Consider the following 20,399-nt stretch of genomic DNA (forward strand, 5'->3'; position numbering starts at 1 on the left):
ACCCAGATCCCTTGTATCATCAATCTAGTAATTCTCAATGTCAGAAACAGCTTTTTCTAATTAAAAGGAATATGCCAGAATAACAAATATAAAGTTTTAGAGAACTGCAATAATCGGGGAAAGTCTGAAACAATCTAGAACTGTTTGAAGCCTCCAAAGACAGTTTAAAACAGACACGGCCAAATTAAACTATGAATAATGCAATCTGCTGAATAACAGCAAAAGTTAACTAAAGCTATAAATTTGCTTTACACTGAGATTGACCTAGCCTGGTCATGGCTCTCTTTTCCCCCCTTCACTCCCCAAGAGAGCCATGCCCAGGCTCAAATTGACCTAGTTGAAATACCTATGTTAATATTTACCTGGAATATTGAAACTCAAATTATTTCTTCTTTGTAAAGTTTAATTGGTTTTGAAGCAATAAGCCAACATGGAAGCTAGACTCTCTACAACACGAGGTAAATAACCATGTATTTCAATCTCTTTCACGCCAAGTAACTAACACGAACGCTAAACTTTGTACTACTCCGTGTAAGTAAACATGTATGTTGCAAACATATATAAATTTACACACTGTTGACTGTTTTAGTGCTTTGAATGCGGTATACACAACTCTCAAACATGAGTGAACACTTCAACATGAGCATACTTGCCTGCAAACTTTAATATTGTATATATTAGTGATTAGGGGGATGTCAAATTATTCAGATAGCCTGCAATTAGATGTGTAGAAGGCTGCTTCTCAGAAAGCAAATAGAGCTTTTCAACCAAATATTTTTTAGTGACTTGTTAAAAGCATTTGCTTTAGAAGTTTGGTTGGATTTAGCCACAAAATTGGGGAAATGCATAAAGTTCATAGGAACTATAAGACAGATGTCATGATATTAATGCTTATGCACCGACACCTCAAATTTAGTAGTACCACAGGAATATAACTACCTCATATGGTAATATATCCTCAATTTTGAAACCATGAAACCTCTTTGACTAGCCAATAAAAGTGATGTTGTTTCTGTATCGGTTTGCTGCATCAAAGTATTTAAATATAGAGCTAGTTCTTATTTGTGTACAGATAAAGACTGCTATAATAAAATGTAGCCTGTTTCTATTTTCTTAATTAGGAAAGTTATAAAAATAAGTTAATCCGGTGTTGAATGTTCTCACATAACAGAGCGCATTAGCGAAATCTGTTTTAAACATAAGTAAATGTATGACTCTGTTTGTAAGATGTGGCTGATCTCTAAATAATCTCGTAACAGACTGATCAATACACACTTGCATAACTATTGCAGGTAAAGAAAGGCTTAATACATATAGGTCTTTAGTTTACAAATAGTTGAACTTTATCATCAAATTTCACAACATTGCTGTATTGTCATGTGATGATGTAATGAGCTGATGAGATGTTACAAATACATGTATATTTAATACTAATAAAAATGGTTTTCATTTGCTGTTAATGATTTGTTACTATGGTTCCAACGCTGTTGAATGTGCCTATTATTTGATTGCAAATCTATTCGCCCACATTTATGCAGCTTTGAGAAGTGTGATAAGAATAAAAAAAGTTGAACTTTTGTTTTATGACATTATCCTAGAGACCTAGACCCTTGTTTTTTGTTGTAAAAAGGTGGTAAAAATCACGTAAAAGGCAAAAATTACTACAAAAAGAATAATTTTCTTAAACTACTAAAAAAATATTTAACAGTAATGTGAAATGATTTCAGCAAATGAGGCTTGTATAAAAAACCATTTGTTTGGTTTTATGATTATTGGTAAGGGAGAGTTGTTTATTACACAGCTTCACTTTCGCTTCTAGTAAAAATTCTACGTGTTAAATATGAGTCAAATGTTGTAATAATTCCACACGCTCTGACTATGTTATTGGTAATCTAATGAGCCTAATTGTGACCAATAACTAGGTGCTAAATAAATTCAACGGAAATAAAAAAATATTTTTAAAGATCATAGTACTTAGCAGGTACATAAATTAACACAAAGTTTAAACAAAAATAATTATGCAGTATATAACCGAAATAAAATTATATTATCCTTTAAATGATCGACTTTTTTAGCTGGTTGAAAATTTACAGTGAAACTTGTAAAATAACAATTATATATCACCTGGTTCTCTATATTAAGCAGATAAGCTGTAAAGACTTCCTTTTTATAATGGAATAAACAAAAGTAAATACTTTAATGGCTAAAATAAGGAGTTTGGGGCCTTATCTTTAGCATGTTTTAGCTATAAAATTCAGCTTACGTTATCTTCCAACCAAAGTATTTCACAAGCAACTATAAATTCCTCACCACTTAGTGAAACTCTCCATATACGATTCGGCATCAGTCAGTAAGCCGAGTAGTATTTCTTTTTAATTTATCGTATAAGAATTATAAAAATTGCTTTAAACTTTTAACGTTATAAACATTTTTATGGCGCAACTGTTTATTAGCTAGTAAATTTGGAATAATGAATCACTTTTTGTGAAGCTACCAATATTTCTGAGACCTATAAAACAACCAAGCTTTTATCTTAATGAGGAGCTGTTTTTTACAAATTAAATGGGTAGATTATATGTAAATTTAATGGGATAATTACACTATATTATCAGTGTATGTACTTATAAAGTTTCACTATTTTTGCAAAATCTGGCCATTTGTTAGTAATTAACAAAAACTGAGCTTGTAGCCGTCATCATTAGCAATGCAATTTACATACAACTGGCATTCGGAGTTATCAGAAAATATTCAATTTTGTAAAAAGGAGGACAGAATTCTATATGACATTGAGTAAACTAAGCTCAACTTTTTGTAAAACTCTGTTAGGTTTGTGTTCAAATCCTAAAACAATTTTAAACCGAAGCTGAGTTGGATAATTTTGTTATAACAAAAATTGCATTTGATGATATTTTTGAGCTTTTGTAAATTTAATGGCATATTTAGGCGCTAATATATGTAGTCTATTTAATTACAAGATTCTAGTTTTTTGCTATTAAAGATAGAATAGAGCTTGTTGACTCTTTTTTTTTACAAAATTGAATGTACCAAGTGTGCAATTAAACAATTAAATAAACAAATGTGTACAATTAAATAAAAAAGTATATTAAGCAATGCTTTCACTCTGAGTTTAAGATTGAGTAGTGCAATTTTTGAGTATCTGCTGTCAGTACCTAAAACTTTAATTCACATTAGTAAGCATAATTAGCTAAATAGCTCCATACGCACTCAATTTTGATTATAAATAAAACTATATTATAACATATAGCATAATAAACTGTGCAACAATTCCATTTTAGTCACAAAAATGTTTAATCGTCATCACTAAAAGCTAAGCACAAAAAAGTATGCATGGCAGTAACAGACCGAATCAATGAGGCTCACAGAATGTAATAGTAATCTGAAGGCCTCCCAATACACTCCTTTGATGTTAATAACAGTTTCATTAAGCTAGGGTCAGGGCATTTTGCTATGAGTAAAAATGTACTTCATATTACTGAGCAAGCAAAAGAGCAATATGGGTAATATTGATTTTCTATAATGGGTAATAATGTTATGTTTACCTATAATGTTCTTTTGCAAGTAAAAGAGCATTATGGTTAAACAGGAAACAACAACTATGGAAATGAAAGTAGCTGCTTTATTTTGATAAAAATTTTAAAACTAATATTAATGCAAGTAGACCTAACAATGTACATGTATATTCTGATACTGATTGTATTGGTTTTAAAATAAATCTATTAAAACCTGTAGCTCAGAAGTTTAAATACAAAACGCAAAGTTTTGTGCAAATCTACGTAAAAAGACAGATAATGCAAAACATCAAGTTTGTATTAGTCTTATGTCAACCCAGCTACACCTAATTTTAAATGCTTAGAGCGTCACGGAGCTGCTCTTGTTTTTATGAGCAAGGGATTTAGTACAGATGCTGGTGAATATATTGTACATATTGGCTATTGTTATTGTACTGAAGTAAGCCATCTTCGGCCACTAGATTACTGACATAACAAGCACTTTTTCTCGTAAAAGTTTGGCGTAATTTACGTTTTTTTTCTATTCCAATAAAATAGAGTAATTAGTTGTGTTATTTAAAAATGAGCTTTTGATTGCACACCAATAACTTAAGGCGTGCAGTTTGTAATAGTTTTTAATAATAACTGTAAAATTTTATAACGCCAATTACCGCTAACTTGTTTATTATCAGCTAGCTGCCATTCCATCAATGTAATGATATAACCACATGTGCAAATCAGTCTGCAATCAGGTGCAATACCTTATCGCTGCCGATTCATGTGCAAATGAACAAAAACAAGCTGCTCTAATTGTTTACTTAGTAAGATTCACCACTCTTCAGCATCCTCCTACCTTTAAAAATAAGCTGATTTTAGTATTGCCCCCACAAAGTAAAAGAAATAAATGAAGTCGCTGCTGCCCTTATGCTGTCACTATTTGCAATACGATGATTCTCCTCCAGTTTTATATAAGTTTCCAGCAACCGTTGTCTTATTCATTTCATATTATATTCTCAGAGAGTGTAGACTTTTTTATAACTAGATAGAACAGAAACTTATTGTACACCTAACTCTCTTCTGGAAAGGGGGGAAAAAGGTATGTCTGTCTATATGTATGCCTTTATTTTTTGGATTAATGTTGTTTATCCATGTGTTTAGTTTATGCAATTCTTGTCAACACTTCACATTATATTTTATTAGCTATATGTAATATGTGAATCAATTAAAAATTTTTTTAGTTTCATGGTATTAAGATGTAAATATAGCACAACAAATACATCTATACATCTGTGTGGAACTTCATTACTAATTCCAGGAGGGCTTATCAAATTACTTATCAACTCCAAATTGATAAATATGCTTTCCAATACAAAAAAGGACCTTATTTTATTTGTTACATCAGCTTACTATTTCTTTGGAAATGATTTTTAGACATGCGTGCTGAGTGATATATGACAATGTGACACAAAAGATGCCCGTGATAGCGGTAACAACTTTTTTGAAAAATAAAAATATTTTTAGCAATATCCTGCATAAGCTAATCAGAAACTGCTAGAGCTTATCTTAGACTTGCATTAGCTACACCTTTTCAAAACACCACCGATCACCATATTCTGTATTTGACACTAGGTGGTATTACTTGATGACTCGTTTATGTCATCAAGTAGTTGGGTTTCTCTGTTTATCAGCCTCAAACATAGGTGTGAGATGTTAGCTTCATCTACTTGCATTTACTCCAGGTTGGTTGTTAGTGAACCTTTTTTGCAATGTACGGAAGTACTGCTCACTTCTCTATTATTACAACACTGACAATAACTTTATATAAAAGTTTTACCTTAGTTGAAGCAAACATATAGCTCTTTAAAATTTGATTTATAATATTTACGCAGTGACAGTTTATCAGCTCAAAACTATTATGTTATAATTTGAGTTAACTCAGGTATTACTTAACATTTTGTTTCTCTTGGTCCGTTGTGACATGTTTAGTATAACTGATAAATGAGGACAGATAAAATCAAGTGTTGTAATAGCTACTTGTAATAGCTAATATATGTGCCCGATGACAATAAAAACAGAGTGGCTGCCCTTGATTTCCTCTATCAAAAGCTATTCAAATGATTACTCTTTGATGTCAGTTGAATTAATCATTCTATAAAAGCACAATAGCTAGTATCACCTATCTTTGTTCTCATGACTATACAAGTAGTTTGTGTATAATAATGAGACAGTCTTTAGACCTTTAGAAACTTATGACAACAGTTTTGTACTTGAAAAAGGTTTGGTTACTTTATGTTACAGACATGATAAAATCTATGTGTTCTTTTCAATGGGGCTGCCTTGACTCTAGCCTCTGGCTATCTGGCATGTCCTATTGCTACTCTGTGTATTTTTTTACTCATATTGTCATGTTATTATTACGCAATAAAAATCAAATCAAATCAAATCAAATCAAAAATGGGCCTGTTAGACATGATAGCATTGTGTGTTCTGTAATTTTAAAGCATTTAGTGCATAATTTTGTTTAATGAAGCACTATCTACTGTCTTCCATTGTTAATATTGTTTAACAAGATAAAAATAAATGTTTAAAGTGTTTATTAGCTTGAAACTGAAAGCTGAAGTGTTTTACTATATAGCAAGGCCAGTGCATGAAAATAAATCTCAATTGATCTTGTATTTTAGTAACATCTAAAGAAAAGTTTAGAAAACATTTTAGAAAAGCCTTAAAATTCTTGGACGCATTTGAGTACCCCTATTTTGAAAATTTCTGTTAAGCTGATAGCAGTTCTCAAAAAACAATATTAGAATTGAAAAATGTTTTACTGAACTTCCCTTCAAAGTTTTAAGAAATATTTGACTTTTCAGGCATATAAAGTTTTCTTTTTTTGTTTCAGCATATTTATGAATCTGAAAGTGCCAGTTGTAGTTGCTTCCATTCAGAATCTAAGTTGAAGGATTAAAGTAGTTTAATTTAAAGTTCAAGGATAAAGAATAAAGGATTGGAAGAATACATTAATACAATTTCTCGGCTTCCCAAGTTATCTCCAAACAATGTCTTTTAAGATGAGCTATAAAACATTCTAAGTTGCTTGTGTTTTTGTTGTATAGTTAAATCTAAGTGTAAAATTTTTTTTAAATTTCACTAAAAAGTACCGGTAATTTTTTACCATTTGCAAATGTTTTAGGTGTCTGAAATAATTGCCTTTTTGGAATAGTTTACAATTGATTACAATAAAAGACTTGATCACAATTAAAGTACTTAAACCAATCGGAAATGCGATTATGACGTCTATAATTGCAAAGCGATTGACAGAATAAAGACATGATGCTTCAAGTTGATCGCAATAGCTAAGGTAAATTAACGAAACAATAGCAGCTAGTGATGTCGTTGACACGTCGCAATCCATTTCTAGTCGCGATCCAGTATTAAAGTATTAATATGTCGTATGAGTGTCCAATATTTTTGTCTGTTGTAGTCAGAACTTGCATAAAATGTTTACTTCCTAATCGAATCAATAAAAAGGTCATTAAAATCTGTTTCCATAGCAATTGTAGACTGTGGTCTTTTGTATAGGTTATTGAAAAATTTTAATTTTGGCTTTAGCATGTTGTTTATGTGCAGACTGGGCTGTTCATTTAAGCCACAGTTTTTAAGACTGCTGAACTTCACTCTCTCTCCCTCTCTCCCTCTCCCTCTCTCTCCCTCTCTCCCTCTCTCCCTCTCTCCCTCTCTCCCTCTCTCCCTCTCTCCCTCTCTCCCTCTCTCCCTCTCTCCCTCTCTCCCTCTCTCCCTCTCTCCCTCTCTCCCTCTCTCCCTCTCTCCCTCTCTCCCTCTCTCCCTCTCTCCCTCTCTCCCTCTCTCCCTCTCTCCCTCTCTCCCTCTCTCCCTCTCTCCCTCTCTCCCTCTCTCCCTCTCTCCCTATCTCCCTCTCTCCCTCTCTCCCTCTCTCCCTCTCTCCCTCTCTCCCTCTCTCCCTCTCTCCCTCTCTCCCTCTCTCCCTCTCTCCCTCTCTCCCTCTCTCCATCTCTCCCTCTCTCCCTCTCCCTCTCTCTCCCTCTCTCCCTCTCTCCTCTCCCTCTCTCGCTTTCTCCTTCTCTTCTCTCCTCTCCCTCTCTTCCTATCTCCCTCTCTCCCTCTCTCCCTCTCTCCTCTCCCTCCTCTCCCTCCTCTCCCTCCTCTCTCTCTCTCTCTCTCTCTCTCTCTCCCTCTCTCCTTTCCCTCACTCCCTCTTTCCTTTCCCTCACTCCCTCTCTCTCTCTCTCAAGAAGCAGCCCTGAAATGCAATGATCAAGGGTTTCTTTCGGTACAACTTTCAAGCCTAGTAAGTTATCATATTGTTAGATAAAATGCTGAAATATAGTTTGAAGACCCTAATCAATTTTGCGTGTTACAAATTATGAACTTATTTTCTTTTCATCATGCCACTCCTTGCTTATTAATTTAATCATTTCATTCACTATGTGTCCGAGAACATAGGCTATAACTCAATTGTTCTAAGGTGTCACCTCAATATATCTGTTTGTGTCTTGAAGAGTGTAAAATCTGATAAGTTGGACAATTATTTTAAAACTTGCACTTTTACAGGGCTGATTAAGACTTTCTGCTAAATTTTTCAGGTCAGAGAAAATATATTTTCAAATTTTTTACTCCTGGTTTATTAACAGTTGATTCTATTAGACTCCAAGATGGTCCTGGAACAAACTTCCCTATTCCTTTTCAATGACCTAAACTATTTGCTTTAATATGATCATTTAGTTTTAGAAAGCATTTCAGCCTTTTACTCACTTCCCCACATACCATGCTATTCATTAAAAATAATTTTTAAATACAAGAGTCTTGGAAGCATCTTATATCACGGACTAGCTGTGATTGCTTTATAAATAATACAGTAATCTTGTTGTAATTGAAGGTATTTTTAACTTCTAGAAACCTGACTTTTTACTACCAATATTAAAATAAACAAATGACTATTAAAACAAAGTACTTCATAGGCTCAGACAATAACAATTCTCTAATTTTAAATTTCTGCATTCATGTCATTCCAAAGACTACTAACTTTTGTCTTCATTGTTTTAAGACTCGAGTATGGCATCATTTGGGAAAGATTTATGTTTAAATTGAAATGCTGGCAAATAAAATACAAGCTACACATTGACCCAAAAAGCAGTGGTAATTTACTTCTCTATAATAGAAAAATGTATTGGCATAAACAAGCATTTTCGTGCACAAGCACATTGCTTATTTATTCAACTCGAGTTACTTTAATGGTGTTTTTCTTCTGCAAACAGAACTAACGATAACCCTAAAACCAGTGCAATTTTTACTATCACCCTGGCAGACCTTTAATAGTAAAACAGAGTTCCTCACCTTCATGAGCTTAGACTTTAAATAAAATCTTAACACCAAGCTAAAGGTCATCACATTATACATGCATCAAAAGTTGAGCATTATTCTTATTGTGTACTAATAGCCTGGTAGTCATGTATGCTATAAAAGGGCAGAGTAAAACAGTGTGCGCAAATAATCTAATATAACTCAATGGGAACGATTAGTGTTAGTGGTAATGGGCTGTGTTGACAAACTGAATGAGTAAAATTCTAATCATGCATGATGCACTCTTTATTCTCAACCCCTAACTCCACTTTTTTCTAAAGATTCTCTCACACACGATATTTTCGAATACACTGGAGAGCAGCATGAAATTTGTTTATAACTTGTGTAGGCAAATAGATAAAATTAAGTAGAGTGATTGTTATTGCAATCCACTGTTTGTTTGTGTACATCATTTTATATCCTCTTGTTTTGTACTGTAAATGATAGCATAATGTGTCAGCTGAAAGCATTGACCAGTAAGTGTTTGTCTTGCCCTACCGGCTTGCACTACTGTTATTGAAGTAAGTCGGTATTTCACAATGTGAAGAGAACACCACAAAAGCATATGATGAGAATTACAATGGCTGTACTTGAGAATGGGTGGGTTATTCCACATCACAAGTGTGATAAAAAAGTCAACTACATCTTGAGAAATGTATTAGTCATAGAGTTCGTGATGTAAACAGTCTATCTAGGGTACATTATATAGGAGGGGTAAAATGATTCTGATCAACCTGGGATAGTTTCTCTCTACTAGCTTAAACAGCTTTCAAAATGGTCTCTTTCAACTTTGCTCTCTTTTTGGTTGGAAGTAGATGAAAACATCTAGATAGTCGTTAAGCTATACAATGCTGCCTCAGAAGGTTTCTGTTTTGTGCTATTATAAGCTACATGTATATTTATGCATTTTGCTAGTAAGAGCTAAGTTTCTGTATTACGCTAGTATAGACATTGTTTATGTAAGGTGAGAGTAAAAGCTGTTTTGGATGTACTAATATGACTTATTTTTTCGGAATGTGATAGAATAGCCTATGTTTGTGTCATTTGCGACTATAACCTATATGTTTCTACAATGTGTTTAGTATATGCTATATATTTAGAATGTGCTAGTATAGGCTATGTTTCTACACTGTGCTAGTAAAAGGTATGTTTCTCAAATGTGCTAGTGTAAGCTATGCTTCTGTAATGTATTAGCATAAACTTTTTTTTCAGTTCATCACAGTGGCAGCATTTCATGTGACACAAGGCATGACCATAGGTGAGTAATACAGGAACCTACATTATTTCAAATTAGTCTTCCTTCTGTTCTCTGACAGATTTTGAAGTCATATTCTGTAAGCTGAGAGTTCTTCAGTTGTACTGGTTGTTTTTTGTACAAAATGGCACTGATTCAAAGGTTACAAGCAGTGTGAATGTGACATCTGCTCCAATTATTGAAGACGCAACTCCCACTTCTACAGGTACGGCTAGAATTTTATTGGTACAAAAGCTTATTTCGGCATCATGGGTGTTAACAATGAAGGTTTGGCAATTTTGAATAAAAACTAATCAAAAAGTTTTAAAGTACCGCGAAGGATTTTACCGTGCCACCTTTACGGTTATCCGCAAGCCGAGTGAATCACGAGGACTGACTTGTTATCTGAGCATACAACATATATTTATGTGATAAATACATTTGCACTAGTATATCAGTGGTTAAGCGTGCATACATAAATAATAAACAGTGTTGGTATACAATGTCTATCGTATGCAAGGAGCTGCGCTGCTCTGTCTGCCTTTCCTACGTGTTCTTCATTTTATGCTCCTGTTGGTTCTGTCCACTTGCGGTTTCGGTTTCCAATCGTAACGTTTGCTGCTACATGAGCCGTGTATTCTGAGTCACTTTTGTCCTTTATCGCCGGCCAGGCCTCCGGGCAAACGGTGGTGGCCCGGCGTAGCCTGCCAATCGATCGTCACACTCGCACTGGCTCTCTTCGCGATGCTTTTCCATCACATTACTTTCATTATGTCTTGTGTAAAAGAGTTAGAAAGTTTTGATACTCTTTGATTGTTAATGTGGAAAAATGTTTTTTAAAGATTTAGCTGACTTGAAAGCTACAATTAAAAAAAAATTGGTTGAGAAGGAAAAATCACCTATCTAGCACAAATACTCCACTATCACAGTTCATGACATAATTTTGGGATTTTATCTATTGTAGTATTAATACATTTTAATTTGTACTTGATGGTAAGCATTTTTTTCTAATAAACAAATGTTAGTGTTTAAATTCATGAAGTTTTTCTTAAGTTGAAAAAAATTTAGAATTGAGCCAGCTTAAACTGGTTTAATTCTAAACTTTTAGGCATTAAAATAAACCTGTTAACTGTAAACTTTACATATTCATAGATGGCCAGCTGGTATAGTTGAATCGTGATCTTCAATAAATCTGCTATGTTTGTAAGAGAGGTACAAATTAAGTGAAGGCAGGATTTATATAACTTTTCTCCCGACTTTGTCGCACATGACTACAACGGAAACAACCACGATAAAGCGACCAATTTATAAAAGTAAGAAGCCTAAATATGTGAAGCAAAAGATGTAAGGTGTTATCAAGGTTTTTCAAGCTATTTTTATTTTTCCACATGCAAAGCCTTTGCTGAACGGGTTGTAAATAAAATAATGAAGATGAAAAACTACAAATGTATTATTTAAAATATTGCATGTAAAATATGTAAATATTTAGTCTAAGTTTAAAACATACAATATTTTACATAAATATTTCATGTAAAATCTTTGCATGCATTTTATATTACATTGTATCTGCTGTCGTGGGTTCCTGCACTGCTTGCTGTAGCACCTACACCCCCGACATAGCCTCTGATTGCAGAAGCTATATTCAGTCTGCTCCTGGAATTCCTGATACAAAATTAGATTGTCCAGAAGGCTTGAAGTTTGAGATTTCTACTTATGCCTGTAATTTTGCTCCTGTTTTTAATTGTCCTCCTTAGTTGTGAATCTCACAAACCCACTGGTATTGTGCTTGTTGAGTGTTTTCTTTGTCTTCTCTTTATAAATTTTTAGTGCAGTTTATTGTAATCGTATTTTTTGTGATAATAAAATCAACCACCTGTATTACATGGGTTTTTGTTGTGCTTAAATGCTGTTAATCACTTATTTTGTTTGGTAATTTTAAAATGAAGCGTAATAATTTCTACTGTGTTTTTCTCACAGAAAATAATAAGACAACAAACAGCTAGTTTTAGATACAAATTTATTAGCAACCATGATGGGACCTTCCTTCTACAAGCTACTGAGCAACGGCTTTATATAAATATTAAACTAACAGCCAAACCAAACAAACTTTATTACAAGTTCTAGTAAACCGTCGAGAATATTAGATCAGTGAGATGATAGCTCATTTACTGGATATATCTTTTTCATTTTACTAACTCCTGATCAATTTTAGTGTATCTTATTCTTAATCTATCCAAAGCATCTTCATTATACACCCTGTTTTTTTATTACAACTTGATTTAAACTAGCATCTAGCTTTGAAAATCAACAGAATTTTTTTAGTTCATAATTTGAACTCTATCAAAAGTTGTTGTAATAAAAGATAAAATAAACTGCATTTAATCTGCTTACAAAGCAAAGCTGGATGTTTCAGTGACTTTAGTTTTATAACCGAGATACATAATCATTTTGATGGCGGAAATCATGAGTCGCATTGATCTCAATCTGATAGCTGGAGTCAAGACAGCAAAAGTATTAGTGGCAAAGAACAAAGGCAGGCAGTACCGTATTTACGTTGTTTTTAGATTTTCTGCCTGTGTCTTTCCGAAGTACATAGAAAGGAAATATTTACCATTGATCGATAGCTTGTGATGAGCAAACATTGAAGATTACCCGCAACTAAAATCTCGGAGTTGTCCCTTGTGCTCTCCTTTCAATGATACGCAATAAACATGATACTCACCCAATTAGAGAGTCTCAAATTTACTGTGTGTTAATATCTAAGTGGTGAAGTAAAGTCTCCAGACAAATTCAATATTTATTTAAATACTAACTGAAGCTGATAAACGTTTATCAAAAGTAAGTAACCATCAATAGGGTGAGCATTGTATTGTTTAATTTCTTCATATGAAAAACTCTTATTTACGTAGTTGAATAAATAAAGTATGTCTCTCCCTTAATTCCGAGCCTAAACTTTTCAAATAAAAAACTATTTTATTTAAATAAATAAATAAAGTGTCTCCCAGTATCCATTCAAGTTGAGCGTTTATCCATTAGAAGATAACTTCTGGAGGGGCCCCATTATAAAAAAAAACTAGGTAATTTTCACTGATTTGTTTTGCAAGGCAAGCGGCTGGTTGTTATAGCTATCATGGCTTGTCAAAGCAGTGACAACTTTACACCAAAGAAGTAGTCTATGCTTATATATGGTAAATAAATAACGCGATCATAACAAAAACACTTAAAAAATTTATTTATTCATAAAACTTTGCATATAATATACAAGGTCATTTCATGGAGGTTAAGGTCACATTCAGAGGAATCAGCTAACACTGTATGTCTGTATGTACATGCAAATAGATTAGATGTACATGGTTAAAAAGGTAATTGGAATAATAATAAATGTGATATAGGTTTAATATGCTGAGCTTGTCTCATATATATACATACACACTAGCTGTGCTACCTGGCATTGCCCAGGTATACAAATCAGCTTTTGAACAATGAAAGGTAATGAGAGTGCTCAGTCACTTGCTATTAGGTTGGCACCTTGCCAATTAATAATTTTAGTAAGCTTACTAATAAGAGCTACTACCTTCTCGAGAATTTATGCTATCACCCAGCGTGGTAAGCAAAAAGCCGTTGTTGCGTATTTGCTCCATTATAACAAAATATATTGCCTAGGTATCTATCAAGCATGTGTGGCTGAATTAGTAAGGTGTCAAACTGGTGAAATGAATAGTCTGAGATCAAATCATCTGCGATGCTGATTCGTATTTTAAGATTTTAATAACTATAGCTGGAACGACATATCGACACAGAAAAAAAAAGTTTATATAGACTAGCTGTGCTACCCGGCATTACTCGGGTAATAAGAAGGTCTTTAAACAGAAGGTTGATTTGTATCTAACATATATAACAACATTTTCTATTTGACCTTTCAAACTACATATCATGAGAGAAGTGTTTTGTGTAGTTGAAATCAATTAAGAGAGAAAATAAAACCAATGTCTTGACCAATCATAAAGGTTTTTAAACTTTGTCAAACAGCTGTAACTTTCAAACATTATACCATGAGGAAGTGATTTTGTGCAAGGCAGGTTCATTTCTTTGGAGGCAATAGACATCGTGTAACTTCTGAGAATACATGTATTTAACAAATTAATAAAAAATATGACAGAATATGGTATTATTCTGTTATATTTTTGACCTACCAGTGAATTACCTATTGGTTAGGTTTAGAAGAGAAGATATGTAAGCTAATACACAAAGCGAGCACTAGTAGGAACTTTTGTGAAACACGCGTGTAACGAAAACAATATTCGTGTGTTGAAGAATGAAAATTGCGCTTGTTAACATACCACATCACAATTAAAATAAATGTTAAATATAACAAATTAAAAATTGTTCATTCAAACTAAAATGTTTTAGTTTGAATTTAAGAGCTAACATAAAACAGTTTTTGGACAAAGATTATAAAGTTATAAGATTTTGTTCATAATTAATGATTGTGGAGCGCAAGGTACCAAATCAGATTTCAAGAAGCATAATGTAGCTGGAAAAAAGTCTTCTGAGCAGCTGGAACAAATTAGTAGCAAACTAGATACAGGTTTAAAATAAATAGCAAGCATGTAAACTACGAAATTTGGATGCAACATATACATATACATTTATATTTTGGTAACATATTTAATCAGTACAAAAATTGCAAAATCTCAAGTTCGAGATACAGTACTACCTTTAACCAAAAAAATGCAAAAAAGCATCGTGTCGCATATACTCAAGTCTATAAGTGTTTCTGAACAGAAGCATACTAACGCACAGGCGCTATGCTAAAGTAATTAGCATGCGCATGAGGTTTGCGATATATGAAAACATTTTTGATCAATATGCTATTCTAGCTCAGTGGTAGCGGGTCCAGAAAAGAAACCTTTTGATGCATTTTTTGTGAGATCAAATCCATCAGAATGTGGAATTTTAATATCCAGATTTTAATAACCATAGCCGGAACGCTGACAGACATAAGGCATACGACATAATTTGAGAAATACACATTTATAGATGTACATATATATACCTATATGTTATTTTAACATATATACATGTACGTATATATATATATAACATATAATATACCATAATATAAAAGATACCTTCAAAAAATCTTAGTTGAAGAATAACTTTGAGAGATCTTATCGACGTCTCAAAGTTTAGTTCTGCCAACGATTTTATATGCATAATTTCCGGTTTATAAACTTTGCCTATAAGGCTTACAAACTAGGTGACATGTTTCAATTCTTGTTTTACTATCAACATCATTTATTATTGTCGGTTTACTTCTGCTTAACGTAAATTATAGCTTTTAGGTTAGCATGTATATTGAGTCTTTAAAAAAGTAAAAACATACCATTGTATACAAGTAGTACACTGTCGGCCACGAGCTAGTCGTAGTTGTTCACATAGGCAAAAATAATCAAAACTTGGATCACTCTTTTTAGTTTTTATACTTTAAGTCTTTAGTTTTTCTTGTTTTTCTCGGAAAGCAAATATGATATTATTTCATGGCTTTCATCAGTTAAAAACGACTCGTACAAAGAGATATAGCAAATTTTCCATCTGGCCATCAGTAAAAATGTTGTGCCATGTTATCTGTACTCTTCTTATAGCCAATTAATATCCAGAATTAAATTGTTTTATTTGTAATTCTTACTTCTATCAACCCATAGAATTCCAGCATACAAAAATGTATGTGACTCAAGTGAACAAGGCGACAAGCTTACCCAAAGTATACAAAGTGGTCAATTACTCACTTAGTAACTGATACACAAACTATACCTATCATCATGTTAAGAGCTTATGATGTAATATCCTCTCTTTAGACTATTGTGAAATATGTTGCCTCACAAGAGATCTATACGGTACTTACGTACAACTCTTGCATCAAATTAGATAAGGTCGAGTTTTGGAATGGTTTATATGCATTGTTTGCTTATTGACGAGGAAAATAGGTGGGCTGGTTATTGACCTCATTGAACACGACTTCAAATATTACTTTATGTAGCTCAGAGAACAATAAAAATGACTCACACAATGAGGCTCTAGTCTTGCCATAAGACTAAACAATAAATTGTTAAATGTGAAAAAATTCATAGTTTTTTTCCACTGCCTTAAGATTAACCGCAAACTAGGGCTGTATATTAGAATGATCTCTAATACATTTACGCAACCTATATAAAAATATGCAGTGGGTTCAGTTTTTATAAAACATCTAGTTAGTGTCTGAGACAGGTAGCTGTTGACTGGGAAAGTTTAAACTCCTTTTTAGCCAAGGTAAGTCATTATGTTCCTCCGATTTTACCTCGTCTAAAGAGCTGATAATACATCGCACCAATAGCATTAAAAACATGTAAATTTAAAGCCATTGCGTTGGTTAAAAGTGAAACAGATTAAGTGATAACACAACATAAACATTGCAAGTGTTTTGGATGCATGTACATATATATAACAGTATAATGAACAGTGTGTACATTAAAATAGTAGAAAGTATTCCACAAACGCACACATGCACTCACAGCATATACTTTCACACACACATGCACGCGCACACCAAGCCACTCAGCCATGCATTGCTACACCACCACATTGCAGGCTCACACATACGCATGCACACACCTTTGAACATTGTTGTATTCTTGTAAAGAATTGAAGCCTGAAGTAGTTTAGATTGTGATGTAGTTTATTCACTGGCAGAAACACCCAACTTGAACTGAAGAGGTTGTGGGTATTTATATGGAACCAAAAGTAGCTTTATAAATATTAGCTTAGTATATGGTAAAATACAATAGAGCGCTATATGGCTATCTTACCTCAGATGTAAGCAGAATTGTTATAAGCAAAAGGATTACTATAATAGCCATAAACTATTATCTCATAATTGTCACAATCCTTTATAGCTCAATAGCCAGAACACACATGCACACGCATCTCACATATTTCACACACACACACCTGCATCTTTCACTCAGTCACCCATGCACACTCACACATGCACAACAAATTCCCATCATAGCTACACCAAAATCACTCCTAAACACATCAAAACGCATTAAACCATTCCACACTCACACATACACATATATTATATTATTTTTAGAAAGTTTGATCGGAACTTTGCGTTACCAGCAGTAGCTAAATAAAATCTTCATAAAATATTTAGTGCTAAATATACAACCTTTACATTCATAATAACGTTTACGTATTTCAGTCTAATGCCCCAACAAAAAAAACATTATTTCATAGTTTGTGGCAATGTAGTACTTGAACTATTGTGTTACACAACTGGTTATAGTTCTGGGAAACTCTGTCATTTAATTTCTGTCAAACTTTTCAGTAATTTCTAAAACTTAAAACTTTACTAGTACATTCAGTTTATTTACAGAAGAGTTTGAGTGTTTCTACAAATACAACCGTGTTGGGCAGTCTTACGACACATAACACTTTAAGATTTTGATTTTACTAAAGAAAAATAATTTAATGTGTAAACAAAGGGTGTTATTTTCATGAACCTAGATATTAAACGTAAACTCAACTCTCAGCTATGAACATCTTTTGAAAGGGACATTTAAACATAGCATTTTAACTTTGTTTTTTGACTTTACAAATGAAGGACATATTATTAGCTGAGGAATTGTTTACTCGGTCAGACAGTTTGGACTGTCACAATAGTTTATCACATTCCACTGTTTGCTTTGTGACCATAAAATAGGTACATAACTCAGTATGTCCTCTTTATCACGCAAACTAGATGGTGGGCAACAATGACCATTCAAGTTTATCGGGTAATAACTGGGTTATAGCACTTCAAGTACTTTAGCAAGAATTATGGCAATGTGAAGGAATGAGTTGATAACAACAATGCTAATGCTCAAGATAGGGTGCGTCAGTCTACGTCAAACGTATGATAAGAGAATCATCTGCATCAAAAACAAATGCACTAGTCATAGTTTTGTTAATGTAAACATTCCGTTTACTGGTATATAAGGGAGAGCAAGAAGAATGTTTAACAAACTGGGATAGTTTTGTATACTGAAACTCCATCGTTGTAAAGTCACTGATTATGGCTTGTTTCAACTTTGCTCTCTATTTGGTTGTGAGTAATTAGAAATACTTTATAGTCAGTGTTACTGCTATTAGGTTTATCATGTTCTAGTGTAAACAATTTTTTGTGTTTTTACAGGTTATTATCGTAGCAGCATTTCCTGTGACACAAGGCATGACCATAGGTGAGTAGTACATGAACCTACATTAATTTATTTTGGTCTTACCTCTGTACTTTGACAGTTTGTGAAGTTGTATTTTGTAAACTGAGGTAACTTTAACTTTCTTTCCTATTCAGTTTTGGCCCAAAATGAAACTGCCTCAGAGGCAATAAGTAATGAGACATCTGCAGAAGTTATTGAAAACACAACAACAGCATCTTATATTACCACTGAATCTGCAGAAACAACAGGTATGACCAGCAGATTAATGTACAAATCCAATTTTAAGCGCTTTACACAGTTTATATGACAAAGTTGGAAACCAGTGCATGGTGTGGAATTATTTTCTTACCAATTGTAAAAAAAACATTCATTATGATTTTTATTGAGAGTTTCCATATGACAAATATCAGCAATTGCAGTAGTGTGCACACCTTCTAGACCAACTGGCGCCCGAACTGGAGGTAATGATTGTCATGCTCACAAATTTACAAGTTAGTCAAATGTAGTCAATTCTGTACTACCTACTAGATAGCAAAATTTACCACGTCATATTACACCGCGATTTTGGTGCTTATAAAATATGCATAGATTGGTAGGCCTTTTTAGCAACTTTGAAAAACTTTGTTACGCCCATAAATTTAAAATAAATGTTGCTATAGAATCTGTAAGGATATATACCTACTTAGTCATATAAAATAAAGTAACAAAAAAATTTTTCAATTTGGAGTTGCTTTACTTTAGATTGAGTATACAAGTAACAGTTAATGAGTAAATGTTTGGATTCAGAAAAGTTGGTTTAAAAAAAAACTAACAAACTATCAAATAAATAATAAGTTTTCTGAATGTGAAGTTAAACTGAATGTTAGAAAAAGAGCTTTTTGGTGAAGTAATATTCTATAAACAAAATGAATTTCTACATAAATAGTTGTAAACTATTTATGTAGAAATTCTATTGTAAATTTCATTTTTCTATTTCTATTGTAAACTTTTATTTTAGAATTACAATTGTAATTGTAAATTCTAAATTAAAACTTTGGTAAATTTTACATATTAGTTGTAAACTATTTATGTAAAATTTACAAAGCATTAAACTAAATAAATACAATTTAAATTTACATTTCAGTGACTCAAGTGGGTTCCTGCTCTGCTTGGGGGAGCACCTACACCCCCGACGTAGCCTCCGACTGCAAGAGCTTTATTCAGTCTGCACCCGGAATTCCCGATACAAAATTAGATTGTCCAGAAGGATTGAAGTTTGACATTTCTACTTGTGCCTGTAACTTTGAAGCTCTTGTTAGTTGCCCTCCTTAGCTGTGAATCTCAAAGACCTAGTGGTATTGTTCTGGTTAAGTGATGTATTTGTCTTCTCTCTATAAGCTTTATTGCTGCCTATTCCAATTGTACATTTTGAGATAATAAAATGAGCAACCTGTATTACGTGTTTTTTTGTTGTGATTAACAACTTTAAGCACTGGTTTCTCGTATTCATTAGAACAAAGCAATTGTATTTCTTGTGTACCTTTATAGAGTGAAATCTAAATCAGCAGTTAGTTTTCTATTATTGTTGGTGTTCAGTGTTGGATTTCTCTTCTTTTTTAAATTACGGCACAATTTAATCAAATTGTATTTTTGCATTTATCTGATTTACGCTCAAGCTGTCCTTAAAAATAAAGCAAGAAACAGTTTTTCTGTAAACTGTGTTGCAGCAAAAAATCTACTAGCTCCTTGGTCTCATTTAGTTCTGGCCACGTAATGCTTACAATGTGCTAAATAGGATCAAAAACTTCAAAGGATGTGGGAAATGATTTTTGAAATAGTTTTGTTATCTAAACAATGGTAATTACTCAAAGCAAGCCTCTTACTAAAAAGATACCTTCTTCTGTTATTAGATATTTATTCGATAGCAAGCCTAAAAGTCTAACTAGGGGGTCAAAACATAGAGTTACTAAGAATCTATTTATCATTATATAATCATTACACGTCTATTCACCTAAATTTTCTTATAATAAGTTTCTAATTAACTTAATTTATGAATAACTTAAT

General features: G+C 33.0%; 1 protein-coding gene across 1 annotated transcript; it reads left to right on the plus strand.

The window, feature by feature from the left end:
- Window positions 1-18,167: 18,167 nt before the first annotated feature.
- LOC137401960 (uncharacterized) lies at window positions 18,168-20,010 on the plus strand. The gene is made up of 4 exons (XM_068088431.1): window positions 18,168-18,244; window positions 18,332-18,377; window positions 18,491-18,604; window positions 19,480-20,010. The coding sequence occupies exons 1-4, from the start codon at window positions 18,212-18,214 to the stop codon at window positions 19,665-19,667; spliced, it is 381 nt and encodes a 126-aa protein (XP_067944532.1). The 5' UTR covers window positions 18,168-18,211; the 3' UTR covers window positions 19,668-20,010.
- Window positions 20,011-20,399: the final 389 nt, after the last annotated feature.

Source organism: Watersipora subatra, chromosome 8, assembly GCF_963576615.1.
Source record: "Watersipora subatra chromosome 8, tzWatSuba1.1, whole genome shotgun sequence".
Classification (NCBI taxonomy): Eukaryota; Metazoa; Bryozoa; class Gymnolaemata; order Cheilostomatida; family Watersiporidae; genus Watersipora; species Watersipora subatra.